At 43.7% G+C, this 21,995-nt stretch overlaps 1 protein-coding gene across 3 annotated transcripts in view; it reads right to left on the reverse strand.

The window, feature by feature from the left end:
• Nucleotides 1-21,995, reverse strand: part of PCDH15 (protocadherin related 15) — a 665,923-nt gene that overhangs the window by 117,222 nt on the left and 526,706 nt on the right. For all 3 annotated transcript variants that reach the window (XM_088059571.1, XM_088059572.1, XM_088059570.1), the window contains 4 exons: nt 16,437-16,630; nt 12,063-12,195; nt 6,313-6,392; nt 1,172-1,265 (listed from right to left, as the gene is read on the reverse strand). In XM_088059571.1, coding sequence (XP_087915697.1) covers nt 1,172-1,265; nt 6,313-6,392; nt 12,063-12,195; nt 16,437-16,630 — 501 coding nt within the window. The remainder of the gene's footprint in view (nt 1-1,171; nt 1,266-6,312; nt 6,393-12,062; nt 12,196-16,436; nt 16,631-21,995) is intronic.

Raw genomic sequence — 21,995 nt, forward strand, 5'->3', positions numbered from 1 at the left:
TTACTTTACATCTTCAGATTTCCCAGCTGGAAATTTGAGATCAAAACCACTGAACTCACAGCTGTGAGAACAGTTCACGAAGAACAAACCCACAAGTTTTAAGATGAATTATCACAAAAATTGTAACCAGATTTTTTGTGGAAAAGGTGGAGACTCTCTTATAATTACTCCATGTTGCCATTAAATTGTATAAAGTCTTCCTTGTTATTTTTGCATGTGTGTGTGTGTGTGTGTGTGTGTGTGTGTGTGTAAATTCTGAGTAAATCCAGAACAGGAAAGCAAAGCTTGTAAGGTGAAGAAGCTAAGAAGAGCATGAGATAGAAAAAATAAACAAGATTTTCTTCTGCCACGATGACCACAGGTCCAAATCACAAAATTTTCATGATCGCTCTGTGGCAATGTGTCAGAGATGTCTCTGTTTCAATCACACATCTTTCTAGAATAGCCCAGATAAAGCATTCTTGTTATTTATTAATTATTAGAGATAATATTTTAGATCTGCTTTATACACAAGGTCAGATGTACAGATATTTCTCCCCACCCTGTGCTCTAATTCCATGGCAGAGCTGCTGCATTCCAGGTACCTTAAACAATCTAGCTGCAAACTTTCAGGAAAAGTAATTCCATTGCCTCTGCCTGATCAATAAGCACATATCCTTAAATAGTCCACCATTTTATAACATGAAAATTTAAAAAAATCAAAATTTTGTTATATTAAAAACAAGTGCTGGTGGGGTTGGCTGTGGTGTCATGGATTGGTGCAAACATGGAAGACTTGGAATAGTTCCTGATAAAAAAAATGTTATTTTTGAAAGAGAAGTGGGATTTTTCCAGATTTTTTTCTGGAGAGCTGGACAGTAAGTTGTGGAAAAGGGCTGGATATAGTACAAATCACTAATACAGCTTCCACATCTGGGAGCAGGGAAGAAGAGGAGCAGGTATCAAATAGCAGAGAATAAATAGAAGATTAACACCTGTGAATCTTGTCTGTTAAAGTATAACTCAAATCAGCAGCAAAATCCCTTTGTCTGTGATCAAAGGCAGGCTTCACCCCCACCAACCAGAGGAAAACTGCCCCAGATTTCAGACAGGTTCAGTTAAGATCCATGAAAAGCACACCATCAGACCATGTGGAGGTAGGCAGTGCTGTCCAGCTCTCCGGGACACTCACCCCGTCAGGTCTGCCGTCCGAGGCTGTGACGATGAGGATGTAGCGGTCAGTGCTCTCTCTGTCCAGGGGCTTTCCCAAGGCCAGCAGGCCAGAGCTGAGAAGGAAACAAAACCAGGACATGTTAGCAGGGTGGCTGGGAGAGGTCTATGACCACCTGAGCTCCACCACCTTGCTGACACCAAGGTTCCTTGTTGTAGGAGCTCTTGGGCTTTCTGTGGGTGAAGGCCAAGAAAAACCATGAGCCAATTCCTAATGCTCTCCACTTGGATACAGGAATAATCCTGGATTAAAACATCAACCTAGTAAGACTACAAAAGCTAGAGCTCCACTGAACACAGAACCCTGATTTGCTCCTGCTGCATTTGAGCTATTCAACTATCAAAACATATTTATTTTGTATTTTTAATATTAATGCTGCAATAAATGGAAGAGAGAAGGGCAAGCAGGGGATTAATCACCGAGGAGTTCTGATACCTAGCAGGACTGAGCAGGAAACTCTGGGAATACAACACACACAGACTTCAGGGTGAGTCTCCTCAGGGAGAGGCTACTGGGGAAAGTTACACATTGTGTAACTTCAGAGTAAGGCCTTCAAGTATCCCCTAATAGTTAAATGTTGCTGCAGCCACAAGGCTGGTGGAAAACAAATCCCAGAGTGGTTTGGGTTGGGAGGGACCTTAAAGACCATCCTGTGCCACCCCCTGCCATGGATAGGGACACCTTCCACTATCCCATGTTGCTCCAAGGCCCATCCAGCCTGGCCTTGGACAATTCCAGGGAATTGGGATCTTATGATTATTGAATCCCATTTTAAAAGGACAACAAAAGAAGGGTTAATTGGAAGCCACATAAAAAAAAAGTTTGAAAGCATTGCAAACTCCTGTAAGTGCTGACAAATTAAACAATTTGGATTTTTCCTCTGATCTAATTCCCTCCTGCAGATGTCTGGAAGCCACCCAGAGGGATGAGACCGCACCACAGACTCACTACTTCTATGTTAGGAAGGATTAGGAAGTTACAGTGTGGACAATCCTGCCTAAGGAAGCTCGACACTCCTTAACTGAGCTGGCACCAGAGCTCTGAACTGTCCCAAACCTCCACATTTCATTTACACAATTTTGGTGCCTGCTGGAACCTGGGCAAGATTGTGACAAAGTGACAGCACCTCTCCTAAATCCGCAGGGAATTTAAAAACTATGGATCAAGGGTGATAGTTATCCTGGGCAGCTTCTCCCATGGAATTCCACCAAATATCTTAAGAAAGATGTAACATCACAAGTTTTTGCAGGTCAAAATCCACCCCATCTAGGATCTGGAGATCCTGTGATTTCCCAATGGATGCCAATGGATAGATCAGGCATAAGCAGTGGTCAGGCACAGCTCTCAATTTTATTTGCTGTACCCACATTTGATGTTCAGGACCCAGAGCATGAACAGTGACTTGTGCAGAGATTTTATTGAAACAGAAAATCCAAACCAAAGCACAGATTCTTGCCAAACAAGGAGGTCTCCCTGGCTTGACTGGACTTCTTCAGAACACTTGGATGTGTTACACCTGGACATGGGGTTTTCTCCTAAATTATAACTTTCTGCAGGGTTCCTTCTCTAATTTCCTACTCTCAGAGAAGACCTCAGGAAACTGCTTCCAGGCCAAGACTTCCCAACAGAAGCAAATCCCAGCACTTCCTAGGAAGCTGTTCCTCCCAGTAAATACCACAAAAAATGGTGGAAACTGGGAGTGGGAGCACAATAATACCCTAGGATTGAAAGGTTGGTGGGGAAAGTAATATTTCAAGAGTATTTCAGGAGATGTTCCAGTCAGTCTGCCTCATGGTTATCCAATGAAAATTTGTGTTTGTGTCCTGTTGAGATTCTTTCAAAAAGGAAAATTTCCACTGAATCTAAAACACTACCCTGGAAGTTGGCAAAAACCAGGGGTAAATGAATTTTGTGTATGGTTTTTAACTAGTTTTTTAACTAAATATGGAGCTGACATGTCTTGGATCCCGAAGAGAGGAGAATGGAACCTCCAGCATCCGACCTCCTTCTTCCAGAGTGAGATTCCCAATGCTGAGGATTCCTGATCCGGGGAAAATGATGCTCCAATGGGAAAGGGAAAGGGCAAAGTGTAACACCATAAACAGGGATAGGCCTGAGAAAGTTTCTGCATACATTTATATATTTTAAAATATATAAGCACATGTTATTATTTAAAATACATATTTATATACATTTTATATCTAGTAACTTATTATTGTTGATATATTGATGTATTTCATATAATCACATTATCATTTAAAATATGTATCTCTAATTGGTATATATATCTTATAGTATTATATATACAGCTATAGTTACTATAACTATAAATATAACAGCTATGTATCATTAATCCATACATGTATATGGATATTTATATTATTTTCCACAAAAAAATGTTAAAATTCCATATATACATCAAACAAACATGATCCCTATTCTATATCTATCAATATACACATATTAAATCATATTATATTTTCAATTTTAGTTACTTGATTAGAGTCATAATTGGGTTACTAATCCTAATTTGATTAAGACTTTAGTTAGATGAAGGAAAATTCTTAGTTTACCAGACAGATATGGCCTACAAGAAGGCAAAACAATCAGCCATAATATATAAGCATGTGGCTATAAATAAATATATTTAATATGTTAAATATATGTATTAAATGAAATTCATTATGTTACACAGAAATATCTATTTTTCAGCATTTGCTCAAAACACTGCAAGAAAATACAAACAAAAAAAATTTATGGGGAAAAAAGAATAAATAAAACATGAAAGACTTAAGTAAATTATTTACTGAAAAAATATATTAAAGTGGAGCTGACAATAGAATATTGACATCAAACACTGACCTGTGTGAATCCATGTGCACTTCTCCAGTATTGTCTACCATATTCCCTTTTTTACCTCCTTCCTACCTCTGGAAAAATTACACTTGATATGTCTTTTGAATGATGAACATCATTCAAAAGACATGTTAAATTATAAATAACCTAAATTATAAATACCCTAAATTTTATACCCTAAATTATTAATATCCTGTGTTTTCCCCCAGGATTCTGACTCCTTTAACACTCCATCTTTCCAGCCTCACTCTTTCCAGGAAACACAAGGAGGTAGGGAATTGCCAGAGGTGGTGCTCAGGTTCCAGAGCCAGAGAAGGGAGAACAAAACCATCTCCCAACCCTTGGATTGAGGAGGAAAAAGATGGAGTAAGGAGATGTAGAATTGGGATTATCCAGTCCTCATGCTGCCAGGCAGGAATTACACTGGAGTTAACTGCATGCTCCAGGAAGGAAAACAAGAATCCAGAAAAAGGGAGCGAGAATCCTGGTCATGGGCTCTGCCTTGGCCTTTGAGGATCCAAACTTGAGAAAAATTCCTGTAGCCTTACACATCACATTAAAGATGTTTCATTTAATAGTAGTCCTCCTTCAATTGATCAACATATTTCAGCATCCAGGAAAAAGGCAAAAGGCTGAAGGAAACTTGGCACAAAGCCTTTTCCAAAGGAATAGGAAGGGGGAAACACTTCAAGGAACTCTTTACCACAAGGTGGTGGATCAGAGCTGAGCACTGAACCCCAAATGTGCTCAGATTTGTGGGGGCTGTGAGGCTGGGGGAGTCAGACCTCCCAAGGGTCCCAGAGGATGAGGATGGAGGGATGGAGCAGGAATTCCAGTTGGGAACACCAACCTTAACTGCTTGGTTTCTGGGTATGGCCACCCTGCTCACATCCCAAGTTGGACAACACATGGATCCAGATTCCAGGAGCTGGCCTGGATTTCCAAAGATTTTTTTAAGCCTGTCTGGTGTGAAGAACTGCCAGGAATTTAATGGTGTGGTGTGAAGGGTGATCATTGAGTGACCCCTTTGGAGCATCTCTTGTGCAGTCAGGTGGAATTGTTCAAGTTATAATCATAACAGGTGCTTTCCTACCACTGTAACTCCCCTTTGGAGCATCTCCCATGTAACCAGGCTGGATTATTCACCTTCTAAATCAACAAATCCTTCTTTATTCCCACAGCAACCCCCCTTTGGAGCATCTCTCATGTCGCTATTGTAGATTATCCAGGTTCTAAAGGTGCCAGACCAGGTCAGGCTGAGTTTCTCCATGTTAAGGGTTGCTTGCAGCACTTGGGCAGGAGTCCTTACAAAACTCCAATCCCAAGCCATAGATAACACCAGCAGCCCAACATCAATCCCTGCTCTGGCCACTCCAGTGAAGGAAAGTGTCCCCTCTCCAAGGTGTCCCTTCCCTCACCTGCCAAGTCTTTATCAATCCTAGTGGATGAGAGCATCAGCACCTCCTGGCATCCTCAAGGCTTTGTTCCCATTGTTTCCTGAAGGATTTGAATTCTCCTTGAATGGGAGATTTATTATCCACAGCTCAGAACAGACAAACCTGTCTCAGGAGTTTTGGGTATTTAGGTTCACAATCTTCCCCTCACAACAAATTAGAATTATTTTGCACCAGGAGTTAATAAGCCCTGGTTTACTTCTGTCCCATCATTTATTGTGGGAAGTCAGGTCACCCTCCCTACCTCCTGCAAGCAAAAAGGATACTTTGGATTGCAAATAAAAATTAATAACAGGTAAATTAACAGCTAATAATAGGTAAAATAAAGGGTGGTGGGCCAGGCAGAGACCAATCTGGTGCTTCATTTCATAGCAAACCCTCTTGTTCTCACTCTGAGTTGGAATTTAATTTAAGGAAAATACAGTTCTTAAACAATGCTCAAAGGGATTTTCACTACAGGCTAAACCATAACAAGTCAGGAAATTAAAGCAAAAATTGTCCCTATCATTAGTCAGGAGCTGACAGGTAAAGGGTTTTAATTAATCCCTGGCCACTCTTTTAAATAGACTCTTTCCACCTCAGTGAGTTTCCTTTACCTGAGGTGTTTAAAATAAATAAACAGTGGCCAGTGACAAACCCCAGAGTGGAATTTGGCTCACAGAGCTCTCATTAATGGCTAACAACCCCTCAAAGGAGCAGCTGAAGGTGTCTGAGCACAGCCCTTTTCTCTCAGCTCCTCCATTCCCAGGACTGACAAGCTCCAAGACTGTCCTCCGAGGATTTCCCACTTACCTTTGAGAGAGATTAAAAACTTGTTGAGGATCTCCATTCTGAATGAGGTATTTGATGGGGTCTCCCTCTCTATCGAAAGCCTTTAGGGAAGGAAAAAAGAGGACAAAATTCAGTCAGTGGCAAAGGTTTCCTCTCTTTCCTTCCATGTAGAAACTGGGGAATTAAGTTTTAGGAAAGATTCCCTCAGGGATGATCCCAATCCTGGTTTCTAAGGCAACTCTGGTTATTGACAAGCTACTCAAGATAAAGCTGGAGCACATCAGAATTCCTATGCTACACAGAAATGACAATATCCTGAATGCAGGATAATAATTACTATCAATTATTAGTAATTATCAAATTACAGCTACATCCAACAGCATGAGTATGAAATTCAGGCTTTAATCATTTACTTCTATTTTTCTGCAGCTCCACACTAATTAGACTGAACTTTTGGTTTCCTTTCTTCCCATTCTTCATTTCCACTTCTTATCAAGATCCCTCTTTCTGTTATTTTATTAGAATTCCCACCTTTGGCTGATGCTCCAGTGAGTTCCAACTGCAGCACTCACAGCCCACAATAATTTGCTTTTTGATGTGGTGAAGATCAGGGTAAGACCTTTAAGAACAGACATTAACAGCACCAAAATGAGGATATTCCACCTATTAGGTGGAAAAAAGTCTTTCAAAAGTTGAATAAACTGTTTGATGTCTCTCCTGGTGCCACCTGAGGCCATTTCCTCTGTTCTAGAAGAGAAGGGGCCAACCCTCACCTTGCTCCTGTCAAGTTGTTGCTGTGGACCGGAATCTAGGGCTGTGTAGCTCTGAGCTGACCACCTAAAAAGCAGTTTTTGAGATAAAAACCCAAGAAAAATAACAAAAAAACCTACTCAGGCACCCCCCAAAATCAAGAGCAGAAGCATTTAAATATGCAGGCAGAGCAGGGAATGTTTCTTACTGAAAACAACTTGGCTTAGCCAAATAAAACACAGGGTCTAAGTCAGATGGAAGGGATCAGCACAAATAAAGGGCAAGAAAAACTGGATGGGGACACAGTTGGAAAAAGTCAAGACAAAACTGGAGTAGAAACAGGAGAGAACACAAAGGATAACAAAGAAATGTTTCAGTTACAGAAGGAACCTGAGGAGTGGTTTGCAAAGCAGAAGGAATGATGTTGAGAAGGTCAAAGAGGTAAAACTGCCCCTGTTCCAGCTCCAAACTAAATTAACTGGGGGAAACTTCAGTTGTGAGCTGGGCAAGGGTCAGGCAGAGAAGATGTTCATAAACACAGCATCTTTGAACCAGCTGCTGGAATTCAAGCCTGGTGAAGTCCATCCTGGTGTAGAGAAGGGTGGGAGCAATCTCAAAGCCATCAGAGATTTTTTATTTGAGCACTCCCAGAGAACAAAAATGCTGGAGGACAAACCCAAGGTCTATCCTTCATGTAAGAATGAGACAGGAAATCATTCACCAGGCAGGTGGAGTGCAATTTTCAGAAACCCACAAATATCCCAATTATTTGTAAGTTCCCTGCAATGTCAATATACAGATGGATAATACAGAACTAAATTTCTCCAGAACAAAAGGATGCTGAAGCAATTTAATCTGATTTTCCAGCAGGACAAGTCTCCTGAACAGGGCAGAAACTGTGGATCAATAAAGCAACTGAGCCATGGTGAAGGCTTTTCCCACTGCTCGATGGGACATTTTCCCAAAGGAGTTCCGACAACACAGTCTTCAAATGGAGGGTGGGATTAAGCAAGAATTAAACCCATCATCAAAATTAAGGTCAGGCAGTAGTGGCTAGTATACTGACTCAGTTCTGCATGGGTGGGTACAGCTCTCCCAGCACTAATCAACATTCCCATCCACAGCATAAGGGATGGGAAAATGGAGAGAATTGTTTATAAATTCCATGGGTGGCATTGAGTGACGGAAGGTGTGGGTGGAATTTGGATCTCCTTGGCCTGAGGATATGAACAGTCAGGATCTGAGCCAAGAACACAAAATGCTACAAACACTGGGGGCAGACAACGTGAGGAGCTAGCATCTCTGAGGACTGTCCTTGATCCTAAATCACCAGAATACCATGGCTGCTCCTGTCTTTAGTGCTTTGTCCTCCTTCTACCTTCCCTGCAGGGCATCCTGCCCTCCCTTCACATTAAGTCGTCTCAGAGGTATCATTATGGTCTGCATTCTCTCATAACAAGTCAGGGGGTTTTCAGGAAGCCAGAAAATCAAAGACTAGCTGCTGTTGATTTCATTTTCTCTTTAGCCCCATGGAAAATCCACCTTCAATCAACATGCTTAAAAAAAATAAAAAGGGTAAAAGTTAATCATTGCTTTTAAACACCCCTGCTTTTTTTAAAAGCAAAGATCACCATGTTCTTATGTACAGAAGAAAACCACTGAAGGCGAGGGGGAAGAGCAACCTATTCCTAATTTTTTCCAGATCAATGGCATAGAGTGTTTCCATAAATTGCACACAACAATTCCGTGTTAGCTCCTTGTTCAGCACATAACTGGACCCTGCTAACGGCCCTATTTGTTCTGCAGGCTCCCAGAAAAAGGACAGCATTTGCATATTTTAATTAATAATGGCTGGCAGAACATGAAGCCATAAACGCCTCCAGGCATGGAATAAACTCTGAGGTTTATTTACAAATTAATGCAGCGGAGATCATTTAATATTGCAATAATCTCAATGTTGTTAATTAAACCACCAGTCAAGACCAGCTGGGTGCATTAGAAAATAAATAAGGGGATAAGAAAGAAATAAAGCCCTCCATCATCAGCAGAAGAAATTTTAATAGACAAGAAAAAAGTGAATTTCATTTTTCCAAAGTCTAAAGGGAAAATTTAAGGCAGCTACATTTGCATTATTACTGACCCTAATGTTTTGCAGATCTTCAGATTTGATAAATTGGGAATATCTGAAAAATTTTGCTGGCTCTCTTCAGGATTTAGCAACCATCCTGCTGTATGCAGAACTACCAATTATCACTAAGAGAGAGGCATAAAAGCATATTTTCTTAATCTGTACCAGCCCAAACACTAATTGGATTGATAAGACTCAGGAAAAGAAACATCAGTGTGAAAATTTACCCATGAAAACAGTTGTTCAAAATTTGAGGCCTGGTGATATTCCATATCATTGATGGAATACAGGCAATGGCTTCAGGCACAAAACCCAAAACAAGGTGCCTGATTGGAAACTTTTGGTTGCCTGGAAAGGGCAGTACAGGATTTCAGAAGTTTAAATACTCAGTTTATGAATGTTTAAACTGTCCTGGTGGATTTTACCCAGCAGGGAATAAAGGAAGATTAAAACAGAAATATGTTGCACACAGAAGTCCTTTAATACAGATGGAGGTTTTAATGCAGGACGAGGGAGCTGGACTTTGAATTGGGTTGGGAGGGATCCTTAAAGCCCACCCATTACCACTCGCTGCCATGGGCAGGGACACCTTCCACTATCCCAGGCTGCTCCAAGCCCCAAGTCCAGCCTGGCCTTGGACACTTCCAGGGATCCAGGGGCAGCCCCAGCTGCTCTGGGCACCCTGTGCTGGGGCCTCCCTCCCGCCATGGAAATATTCCTTCCCAATATCCCATCTGACGCTGCCCTCTGGTGCTTGGAAACCATTCCCCTTATCCTGGCACTCTAGACCTTTGTAAAAAGTCCCACTTCATCTTCCACATTTCAGGTTGAGGACAATCCGACCTTCAAGGGATACTGTCCTGCAGTAAGCACCAAAGCTGAAGCCAAGCATATTTGGGTTTTAATAATCAAGTATTTTTCGTAAAACACAGGATCACTGAGGCTGGAAAATCCCTCCCAGCCCATGGAGTCCAAGCTGTGCCTCATCCCCACCTTACCCCCAGCCCAGAGCACTGAGTGCCACATCCAGCCCTTCCTTGGACACCTCCAGGCATGGGGACTCCAAACCTCCCTGGGCAGCCCCTGCCAAGGCCTGAGCTCCCTTGCCATGGAGAAATTCCTCCTGGTGTCCAACCTGAGCCTCCCCTGGCACAGCTTGAGGCCGTTTCCCCTTGTCCTGTCCCTGTTCCCTGGCAGCAGAGCCTGACCCGCCCTGGCTGTCCCCTCCTGTCAGGGAGTTGTGCAGAGCCAGAAGGTTCCCCTGAGCCTCCTTTGCTCCAGGCTGAGCCCCTTTCCCAGCTCCCTCAGCCGCTCCTGGGGCTCCAGCCCCTTCCCCAGCTCCATTCCCTTCCCTGGACACGCTCCAGCCCCTCCATGTCCTTCCTGGATGGGGGGCCCAGAACTGGACCCAGCCCTTGAGATCCCTCAGCAGTGCCAGCACATAATAGGCTGTTTGGAGTTTAGTGAAACATTAAAGCAGATCATTCCACTGGAACTTCACTTTCCAACCATATTTAAATCCCATCAAATTCTTCAATACTAAAACCTGCCAAGAGGTTTTCTGCCTCCAAAGATCCCTCAGGCCCTCAGCCACAGACGCTAGCACCTGTCAAGGAAACACAAATGTTTCTGTTTCTCAGCATGTTCCTGGCTTCTGTTCCTCTTTGGGACTTCCAACCCCAAGTGTCTCTCACCAGGGAGGAAAAGGCTCCTGAACAGCCTGGCTCTTCCACTCCTCCATCCCTACAGGCACCACGGATGTGCCAGGAGTTAATTGGCAGCACTGAGCTAAATTAGTCATCCTCCCTCAGCACAGGTGACTTTATGAGCTTAACCAGCCAGAATAATCCTAGTCTTTCAGCAGGAAACCATTTTAGCAGGAGCCTTCCCAACCACCTGCTTTAGTGAGTTAATTAGAGCTCCTTTATTTCACTACTGCTAAATACAGCATTAAGTTCCTGATCCCTCAAAAATAAAACCTCAATAAAGAGTTGCCATTTATCTCCCTATTTTGCACAGCTGGTTTTTAGGCAGAACACAATGCAGTAAATAAGGAACAGTAAATAAGTGAGAACTGATTTTTTAACCATTAGCACAACAAGGGGATGTCTGGTCCTGATGCATGAGGATGAGGGATGTTCCTGCTCCTGGACCTGGCCAGAAGCTGTTGCATGATCCCTGATCCCAGGGCACAATGTCCCACCAGTTCTGGGCCTGGCAGCAGTGGGATCTCTGCTCCCTCTCAGCCTGTTGTTCCACACACCAAGGGGTAGAAATATCTTCAGGCATTTTTCAAAAATGACAGGCTAGGGAAGGCAAATTGCCAAAAATCTTGCTGAAATTCCCCATGAATGAGGTGCTGAAGCTCCTCTGATCTATTGGCAAATATAGAGAGAGATTTTAACACAAGAAATCACAGGCCTTTCAAGTTTCCAGACACTTAGAATTTTTTTTCTAATATAATTGTCACAGAATCCCAGGATGGTTTGGATTGGAAGGGGTTTTTAAGATCAACTCATTCCAACCCCTGCCGTGGGCAGAGACACCTTCCACTATCCCAGGCTGCTCCAAGTCCCATCCAGCCTGGCCTTGGACTGCCAAGGATCCAGGGGCAGCCACAGCTTCTCTGGGCAGTGCCATTTGCAGCCTACAGCATCTTTTAAAATATTAAAATAAAAAAAAAAAGAAGTAACAGAAATAGCCAGGTGAGCCCTTTTTCTCTACAGTCCATGTAAAAGGGGCTGTTGATCAAAATGAAATAATTTTCAATCCCTTTGAACTGCCCCTTTTCCCCATGGATGCAAGGAGTGGCATATGCGTGGCATGGACACAGAGGACAGGAAGGTGGAGAAGGTTCCACTACCCTCAGGGAGTCCCAGGGAAGCCTCTGTACCTGCAGGTTTAACAGAACAGCGCCGATCCTCATGGCCTCGCTGACTTCCAGGCTGTACATCAGCTGTGGGAAGCGCGGAGGGCTCTGGTTGTTGGGAGGCAGCACCTCGATGTAAACAGTGGTGATGGAGCTCCTGCAGTGCAAGGGGGGGAAAACCAGTCAAAACCAGTCAGAATCAATAAATCCAATCCACAAGGCAACCCACAATGGCAGCTTTACATAGTGTGTGTTCTCCAGCTCTAACAGCCTCCCTTTTGCTCCTCTAAAAGCTTCAGTACATATTTTTCCTTCTGGATCAAAAGGAAAGCAGGCTGCCACATGAACAGGAAGAAAAGCTCAATAATTTCCCCCAGAGCAGCCCAAAATGGTGTTCTTTCAAAAACAGAGCAGTGAGATATCAGTGCACACTCCAAAAACAAACTGCTCCCAATGTGATGTGTCCTCTGTGGGAGCAGCATGAATTCCAAGCTGGGAACTGCTCCTGCCACACACAACAGCCACCCCTGGAGCCTCCCTGCTGGCAGTCAGTTTGGTTCCTTTCCTGGAAAAGAGGGAGCAGGGAATGTTGGCAGAGAGGATAATGCTGGGAGAAGAGATGCGCACAACTCTGTGAGGCTGCTACAATGCTGTGGGTCAATAATTCCCATTTCAGAGCAATGAATCCCATTTCAAAATAGTGGCAATGCAGGAGGCTACAAACCCCCGGCAAACCCTTCAGCTGCACTGAATCCCTGTCCCAAACAGACTGTAAACAGCATTCCATACAGAATGTTGAACGTTCTTTGGGACACTGGCACTGAAGACCCCGCACAGACCATCCTGTAAACCCATTTGATATCCAGCAGCCTCAACTTGAGAAAGGGAGCCAGGAGTCCCCCTGGAGATGGGAGATTAAAAATCTGGCTCAAAGGGATCTTCCTATTGCCTCTCTGCTCCATGATCCCACCTGCCTTCTTTCCTGGATGTCAGCACAGCATCCCCACCCCAGAATAAACCCTGAGAAGAGCGAGTGCTGTGCTGCAGGTGTAGCTTTCCCCCTCAGGAATCCTTGCACAAAGTTGACAAATCTCAGGTTTTAGGGCTGCAGGAAAGAAACCAAAGGAATTTGTCCCAGTTTTTTTGAGGTGGGGCAGGAAGAGGGAGAGAGAAGAAAATAATGAACCTAAAATGCTGCTTCTTTCAGGGCTAGTAAACTCCAGAGCTTTTTTAGAGGATCTTACCCAAAATTACCAGACATTTATTGTTGAAGCAGCTGCTGTATTAACTGAGAGATCTCATTTAATATAAAAACAACACATTAGTGATCAATATTTTTAATTAGCTGCCCAAAATTGTGGCCAAGCACAGTCACCACTGTGCTGTTGAGGGTTCCAACTCCCTTTTCCAGCAGGTTTTGCAGGTCTGGGTCACTGATGAGAGCTGGGCAGAGAATTGCAGCAACGCTAGGGCTGAGAGCAACGTGTTGGGGACTGTCACACACCCCCTGGCCATGGTCTAGGATAAGAAATTGCTGTCCAGAAGGACAAATCACACCCCTGGGAAGGGGCCCTTCCCTCAGGGCATATCCACACACACAGTGACAGGATTCAGTGCCAGGACACAAGGATTGGCTTCCCAGTGCCAGAGGGCAGTGAGAGATGAGATATTGGGAAGGAATTGTTCCTTGGGAGGGTGGGCAGGCCCTGGCACAGGGTGCCCAGAGCAGCTGTGGCTGCCCCTGGATCCCTGGAAGTGTCCAAGGCCAGGTTGGACAGGGCTTGGAGCAGCCTGGGATAGTGGAAGGTGTCCCTGCCCTGTGACTGGATGGGCTTTAAGGTCTCTTCCCAGTCCAAATCTTTATGGGACTCTAGGAATAGTAAGGAAATTTTCTTCAAATATTTAAGGCAAAATCACAGAAGTAAAGCACTAATAGTCTGCAAACTTAAAGTACTCTTATATTAAGTCTTTTTTTTGCAATGTCAATCCATTTTTTATTAACACCTTGCATTTTCCCCCCATGTCTTTTGTGTGGGTTATAGTCCAGTTAAGGAGCTGGCAAATTCCCCCTTGGCATGGGAAGGGGAAGGAGATGGAGCTGAGCCAAGCCCTGCAGCTGGTGTTTGCAGGTGAACACACAGAGACTAACACAGCATTTGGGAACCACAGAGAGCTCCCAAAATCAGTCCAGGATGGACAAACATCTTTTGTGCCCCATCAGCTGATTGAAAGTCAACTGCCATCACCATCTCTGCTTAAATTATCTCCACATGGAATCATGGAATAGTTTGATTTGGAAAGGACGTTAAAGCCCATCCAGTGCCACCCCCTGCCATGGGCAGGGACACCTTCCACTGTTCCCAGGCTGCTCCAAGCCCCAAACTCCAAGCTGGCCTTGGACACTTCCAGGGATCCAGGGGCAGCCACAGCTGCTCTGGGCAATTATAAAATCTAGGATGAATGGATTTCCATCCATGTGGACTAACCCATTGTGACCTGATCCAGCAGAACCCTGTATCACCAAGTGATATGAATCCTGTGTCTAGGAATCTGAGGGACTGTGAAAAGCTTAAAGTCTGACATGAAATTGTCTGATTTTACAAATGTTGTAATTTTTTTTTTCCAAAATTAGAAATTGTTGTGCTTCAATATAGGAACGGGCTGTGCAGGGAAGGGGTGAAATCTGCAGCCCTGGAAGGTTTTGAGAAACAACCGGACGTGGCACTTGCTGTGGTTTAGCTGACAAGGTTGAACTTGATGATCTTGGATGGATCTTGGATGGATCATTTTCCAACCTTCATGATTCCATGATATCTCAAGAACTGACATTAATTATTATAAATAATAATACTCAAATCCCAAATCTCAGTTGTGGCACAGCCACCCACTGACATTTTTAAACATCATTCCATGCAAAAACAACCCAAGAAACCTACACAGAATTCCAAATTACGATTTAAATTTGTGTTCACAAAAGCTGCAGAGCTACAGCTCCTGAGCCAGGTTCAGTGGCTGGGTTTTGTTTCATGCATAAGCAAGGGGGAGACTGAAATCCAGTCACTTTCCAGGTGACTTTGGTTATCCTGGCACAGCTTTCCACTTCATATTTGCCTTGAAGACATTTCCGGAGAAGGAAGCAGAGGCTCCCCACATCCATCCTCAGAAATACATATGTTTAGGCAATACAAAGATTTATCCAGCACAAAAGGAGCTGATGGCAATCAGAGCTGTAGTGTGGGGCCACACCACGGGGATCCCAGACTCTCTGAAGGGGAGTTACTGATTTTTGGCTTTCACTCTGAAGTACTACACAAAATAAATGCATAATTGTCCTCAGTCTTCTCAGCAGTACCAGCAGCCTACTACCAGCTCGAGAGGGTTTATCAAAGAAGCAAGCAGGAGGAAAAAGAGAGTGAAATTCAACCAGGGGACTGCTACCAGATGCTAATTTTATGAACAACTTAGCAAGTTGAATGGACAGTAATTATAAAATATGTGCACAACAGCATGAGCTGCTTTCTTAGAGACATGATAGAAGCAGCCAGTCCTGAGGAAAATACAGTTACTGAAATCCTACTCTCATATTTTCTTTCCTTCTTACGTTTCCCATTTGAAGAAGTTTTCACTTTACAGTTGTGGGAGGTTTAAATGCTGGAACCTCCTATTCCTCCCTATCATGCTCTTTGGACAAGGAGGTTGTCACATTGTCAATACCAGGCCCAGAACACAAGAGACATTTTTTTGCTCCCTCCACACCTTAATGAAATAACATTTTGGCACAACTGCCACATTTAGAACACAAACCCCACAGAAACAGATAAGCAGGGCTTGATACCTTTGCTGGTTTTTGAAGATACAGATCATAAAATGGTTTGGGTTAAAAGGGACCTTAAAGATGATTATGTTCCCCTTGCCACCTAAATCCTCAATTTGCAGTCTGCTCTTCTTTATTAGCTGGGGTACAATAGAGATAATTCTGCCCTTAGGAGTTTCGGTATTAGTGGGGACACTGCACACTCTACATCTGGAGAGGATCTCCAGCTCAGCAACCCCATTCTTTGGGATCCTTTTTGCATTTTCTGAACAAAAAGCATCTCCCTTCTCACTTGCTTTCTTCTTTCCATCCCTTCATCTCAATGAATGGACATGCACAGCTCCCAGCACAACTGGGAACTTTTAAATAACAGACCATGGCAAGCAAAAGAAATCATGAAAATCCAGTGCTGTAGGGGAAATATCATTAAGGACCACAAAGGGCAAGAATTCTACTGTGCCAGTTTTCCAGAACAGAGGCATGGAATTGTATCCCAGCATGGATTACAGACATGGGTGTGAGGCACAGGTGCTCCTGCTGAGCTGCTGGAGTAATGCATCTACATCAGCAGATGCATTAATTACCTTCTCTGTGCAGGGGGGGCACTGTCAGACGCTCTGACCGTGAGGGCGTAGGAGCGCCCCACTGCCAGCACCACTCCTGGAGCGATGGTGATCAGGCCTGTGTGCTCATTGATGGTGAAGTCTCCCTGATCCCCGGCCAGGATTTCATACACTATCTGGCCATTGGCTCCCTCGTCCGCGTCCACGGCCGTCAGCTGCAAGGTAAAACCACAGGGTCAGCAGGGAACCTCTTCACAGGCTCTGGGAAGGTGATTTGGGAGGAGGAGAGGGGAACCGGAACATCTGGAACACACGCAAGAATTTCTGAGCACAGAAAGATACAGCTGAAATGAAGAATAATAGCTGTAAAAAAACATCATGAAGCAGAGAAAAACTGCTTTCTAAAGACTGCAAGGCACTTATTTTAAGATACAAATTAAGAAACATAATTTAGACCGAGTTTATTCTCTGTGGGTTGGAATATATGAAACTTTCTGTAAAAGCAGAAGGAAGAAGATATTTTTTGTGTAGCAAAAGTAAAGAGAGGATTATATTTATTTATTTCCCATCCCTCTCTCCACTTTTCCAGGACACAGCCCTGATAGTGCCAGGAAGTCCCATGTCCAGGCCTGGCATTCCAAGCCCTCCTTGTGCAGAGCTGGAGAGCAATGTTTGTGTTAATGTGCACCTATGGCTATGGCAGGCAAGTGGAAGGGAAATGGCAGCTGTTCCCATATGGATACACACTTGGAATCATGGAAACATTCAAGTTGGAAAAGCCCTCTGAGATGGTTGAGTCCAACAGTTAACCCATCACCGTCAAGGCCACCACTAACCCATGTTCCCAAGTGTCACACTGTCTTTAAATCCCTTGAGAAAAATCTAAATCCTGGTTTTAGACCCAGATTCTAACAGTGAACATAATGAAATGAGGATGGTCTTCTCTTCCCTCTGGGAAAGGCAGTGGGTTTATCCCATTTATGTTGTGAGCCACCATAAATCAAACACACTTGGCCAGGAATTAGAGCCCAGGGAATATATCTGCTTTTAGTGAATCATGGAAGAAAATCCCAGAGTGGTTTTGGCTGGAAGGGACCTTAGAGCTCAGCCCATTCCACCCCCTGCCTGGGATGCCTTCCACTATCCCAGGTTGCTCCAAGTCCTGTTCAACCTGGCCTTGTTGTCTCTTCCTCCTTTAAGAGTTGTTTTGCTGATACAAAGGTTCCTCAAATGACTTTTCATTCTGTAGGACAACATTCCTTCAAAAGCACAAGGAATGACATAAAGTGGTCTGAGCAGCACTGGAACATCCAGGAGGCAACAGCCTCCAGCTGTGAATCCAGCTGCCAAAAGCTGGCAGTGGAAGTTACAGGGAATGATGGCACCATGGGGTCCTCTGCTGCTCCCAGCTCCAGGGGAGCAGTGGGAGGTAGGGAATGGGAAAGGGCACCAGCAGGGGTGACAGCAGAGCTTTCCTGGGATGTCCAAAGTAATCCCAGCCTCAGGAAGGATCCCTGCAGGGATCCTAATGCGAGGATGAAAAAGAAGAGACATAGCTTCTTCGAAGGTCTCTGCCTTGGCTTTCCTGACACCAACCCTCCTGCCTTGGGGCAGCAGGGACGGAAGATGGGAGCGCTGGATGGCAGCGGTGATGGAAAACCTCGGCACCGGCTGCGAGGCCAAGGGCAGGATCAACAGCTGCTCCTGAGGCAAGGCCAGCTGAACAGCAGGCTCTGCCTCTGGGCCCCTCTTGTCACCCTGTAACACCTTGAGGCAGGGACAGAAACTCCCTGACGGCCTTGCCATGCTTCGATAGAAAGTCATCTCCCGATCAATGCAGCATCACATCAACTCCAGCAGATCACAGCTCCCACAGCACCGCCCAAGGCTGCAAAACCAGCATCCAAAACTGCCAAACCACCACCTATGACTGCCAAACCTGCACCCCCAAACTACCAAATCACCACCCAAAACTGCCAACCACCACCTATGACTGCCAAACCTGCACCCCCAAACTACCAAATCACCACCCAAAACTGCCAACCATCACCTAGAACTGCCAAACCACCAGCCAAATCTGCCAAAGAAACACCTAAAAGTGCCAAAACACCACCTACAGCTGCAAACCACCACCTAGAACTGCCAAACCACCACCCAAAACTACCACATCACCACCTAGAACTGCCAAAGAACCACCTGAAAGTGGCAAACCACCACCTAGAACTGCCAAATACCACCTGGAACTAGCAAAACACCTTGGCCCAAGGATAGGTAAAAATTTGGAAGAGCAGGAACCAAACCTTGCCACTAAAACAAGAGTAAACCCCAAAGCTACAATATCTGAATTAATCCCATTTGCATACAACATTAAGCACCAAGGGGAGGATGTGCATTACTAAATCCTGGAATGGTTTGGATGGGAAGGGACTTTAAAGCACATCTAGTTCCATGGACAGAGCACCGTTGACTATATCAAGCCCGTCCAACCTGGCCTTGGGCACTTCCAGGAAAAAACTCAGGGATCTGATTGGTTCCTAAGATAATCTTGATCCTTTATGCACAGAGGCTCAGTGAAATACAAAATTTCATTTAGAAAGTCATAAATATTCTTCAAACCAAGAATTAAGCCCACAATACTTTTAAAAACAAATCTTAATTCATCTCCTATAGCATTTTGGGACACACTGTACAGTGAACATAGAATAAATCATTGAAATGCCCCAAAAATCATGGAACAGGGGTCATCTTCTCTTAAAAATTTAAAAAAACAAATTAATACTTGTGTGTTTTTTTTTTTATCTACCTCATTCTCTATTTTCTTTTGGAATTCCAAAGAAGCCATCCTATGAAAACTGGAAATTAAATCCCTCATTCTATAGCTTCTATACATACTTGGGCGTGTTAATTTACCTTGCAGAGAATAATTATCCACTCAAAACACAGACCTGTAAAAACCTTGTCTGCTGAACTTCAAAAGTAACACACACACCCCCACAAAAAGATAAATAAAACCTTTATGCAAAATACAGGGTACTGAGGATTTAATGTCAGAATTTGGAACCTGTCCAGTTTTTACTGTGATGACATGAAAAAGGAAAATTAATTGACTACATAAGCACAGAGATTAAGAAGGTTAATTAAACCTACAAATATGGAATGCTTGGAAAGATAAGCGATTTGAGAAACATTTTGGGGGCAAAACCAGGAATCAAACCCGGGATTAAATAGAATTAAGGTTTAACTGCTGCCATAATATATGATTCCAGAAATCCCATCTCCAGCTGTCCCAGACCGATAGAGCTCCACAGTTAACAAGATTTAAGAAACAGGGGATAAAATGTAAAGGGAGAACAACAAAATAAGGTTTTATTTACGTTCCTAAGAAATTTTCATCCAGCAGGATCAGCCCCATTGCATCAACATTTAATGTATTAAAAGTCTGGCAAAATAGATGTGGATTCTGCTGCAGCAATAAGTGGTTTTCTTGGGAGGAAAAGGAGATTTAGGAGTTGTTTTCTTGGGAGGAAAAGGAGGTTTAAGAGTGGTTTTGTTGGGAGAAAAGGGAGATTTAGAATGATGGCCTTAAGCCTACAAAGACACATCTTGATTATGATATAAGCCCTGCTTAGACTCACTCCATTACTGGAGGAAACTGGGCTTCAGTGTTTGACTTGGAACCTTCTCACAGCAACATTCGTGGTCACCTGGCCCTGGACAGATAAAGTGATGACCAACATTCCCAGCAGCTTTCACCGGATTCATTGTGATGGAAAAATTCCAGGATTGTTATGGAGATATTCCCGAACTTGAGTCAACCACACATAATGATCTCTGAGTAGGTTAAAACACGTTTTCATTATCTCCTTCAGACGTTTCATCAAGCCTGAATCCATTATTTTTCCTGGAGTCTGCAGGGACATTGACTGAGCAATGCAAACACAGCCTGGTTTTGTTTTCTCTCTCTGCTAATCAGGTTTGCTTTGGTGATGGAAATGAATTAATTACCTGACGGGCAGAAGGCAAAAGGTTGTAAATAAACATGTAAATAAAAGATGAAGTGGGGTCTGAAAATTACTTTTATGAGGATTGTTTTACGGAAAGGTTCAGGAGTGGTCTGGCACTGAACAGATCACAGCCTCAAAGCTGCTCAAGGAGCGTTTGGACAACAGAGATGCACAGGCTGGGATTGTACGGGTCGCTGGGAGGGTCAGGAGTTGGATCCATGATCCCTGTGTGTCCCCTCCAGCTGCAGATATTCCATGATTTTAAGATTTTTGCTAAAATGTCCTGCTCTTTTATGGCACAATGCAGGTTTAAGAACTGGAAATCAAGAACTTAGGCTAGGCTGGGGCAGGACCTTAAAAATTAATTTGTGCTGGTGCTATCACACAAAATTGTTTCAGCAGGGAACAGGGCACTGATCCCCTGTGTATTTTGTTCTCCATTTTCAATCAGGGAATTATTTAATTATCGCTCGGAAGTGAGGTTTTGAACGTGAGTCATGTCACTGCACTAGGAAATTAGGGAGAAATTAGGTATGTGGATAATTTGAGGTAGGGTGTAAGAAGAGCAAAACTGGGATTATTCAGCCTGGGGAAGAAAAGCTTCAGGGTGACCTAACTGTGACTTTCCAGGACCTGAAGGAGCTACAGGAAAGATGGAGAGAGATTCTGTACAAGGGATGGAAGGACAGGACAGAGGGAATGGCTTCCTACTGCCAGAGGGCAGGGATAGATGGGATATTGGGCAAGAATTGTTCTGTGTTAGGGAGGTGAGGCCCTGGCACAGGGTGCCCAGAGAAGCTGTGGCTGCTCCTGGATCCCTGGAAGTGTCCAAGGTCAGCTTGGACAGGGCTTGGAGCAGCCTGGGATAGTGGAAGGTGTCCCTGCCCATGGCAGGGGTGGGACTGGATGGGCTTTATGGTCCCTTCCCACCCAAACCATTCCATGATTCCATGAATTTTACATTTAAGGCCCATCCACAAGTTTTCTTGTAAAGACAAAATACAAAAAATCTCCTCATGGGCCAAGATTTAGGTGAATAATATTATTTTTGTCACACTCTTCTCCTTCCCAGCTCTTGCATTTTCCTGCTTAATATTACCTATTCCCTTCATGCTGAATATAAAAATGAGAGATGTCTAAAGAAAAACTGGGTTTAAATTATTGAGATGAAATTTTGTTGCACCACTGCTGCAAACTCCACCCATCAATGTGTAACTCATTTCAATATCTGAGTCACAGCAGTGGAAAAATGGAAAACTGGGCAGCAAAAATATAATAACATAAAAAAGATGGAATTAAGTGCTTTACTACGTTTACGGTTAATAGTCTTCCTAGTGACAGCTATTATTTACCACATTTAACTGTTTTAAAGGACAGATTTCTCAACTGAGAAATTCTCAGGAAGGACAATAAAACACCTATGAAAGGAGAAGGAAAAATAAGGAATATTCAGGCTGAAAGGAACAAAATACAAAGACATTTAAACTTAACTCTCCTCAACCATGGCCTGAAACAATTTCACAAATACTGAGAGGAGACAACTGAAATAAAATTAAAACCTGTTTTTGTCACTTCT

Source organism: Pseudopodoces humilis, chromosome 9, assembly GCF_049639895.1.
Source record: "Pseudopodoces humilis isolate 2021_Gansu_Grassland_sample_001 chromosome 9, ASM4963989v1, whole genome shotgun sequence".
Classification (NCBI taxonomy): domain Eukaryota; kingdom Metazoa; phylum Chordata; class Aves; order Passeriformes; family Paridae; genus Pseudopodoces; species Pseudopodoces humilis.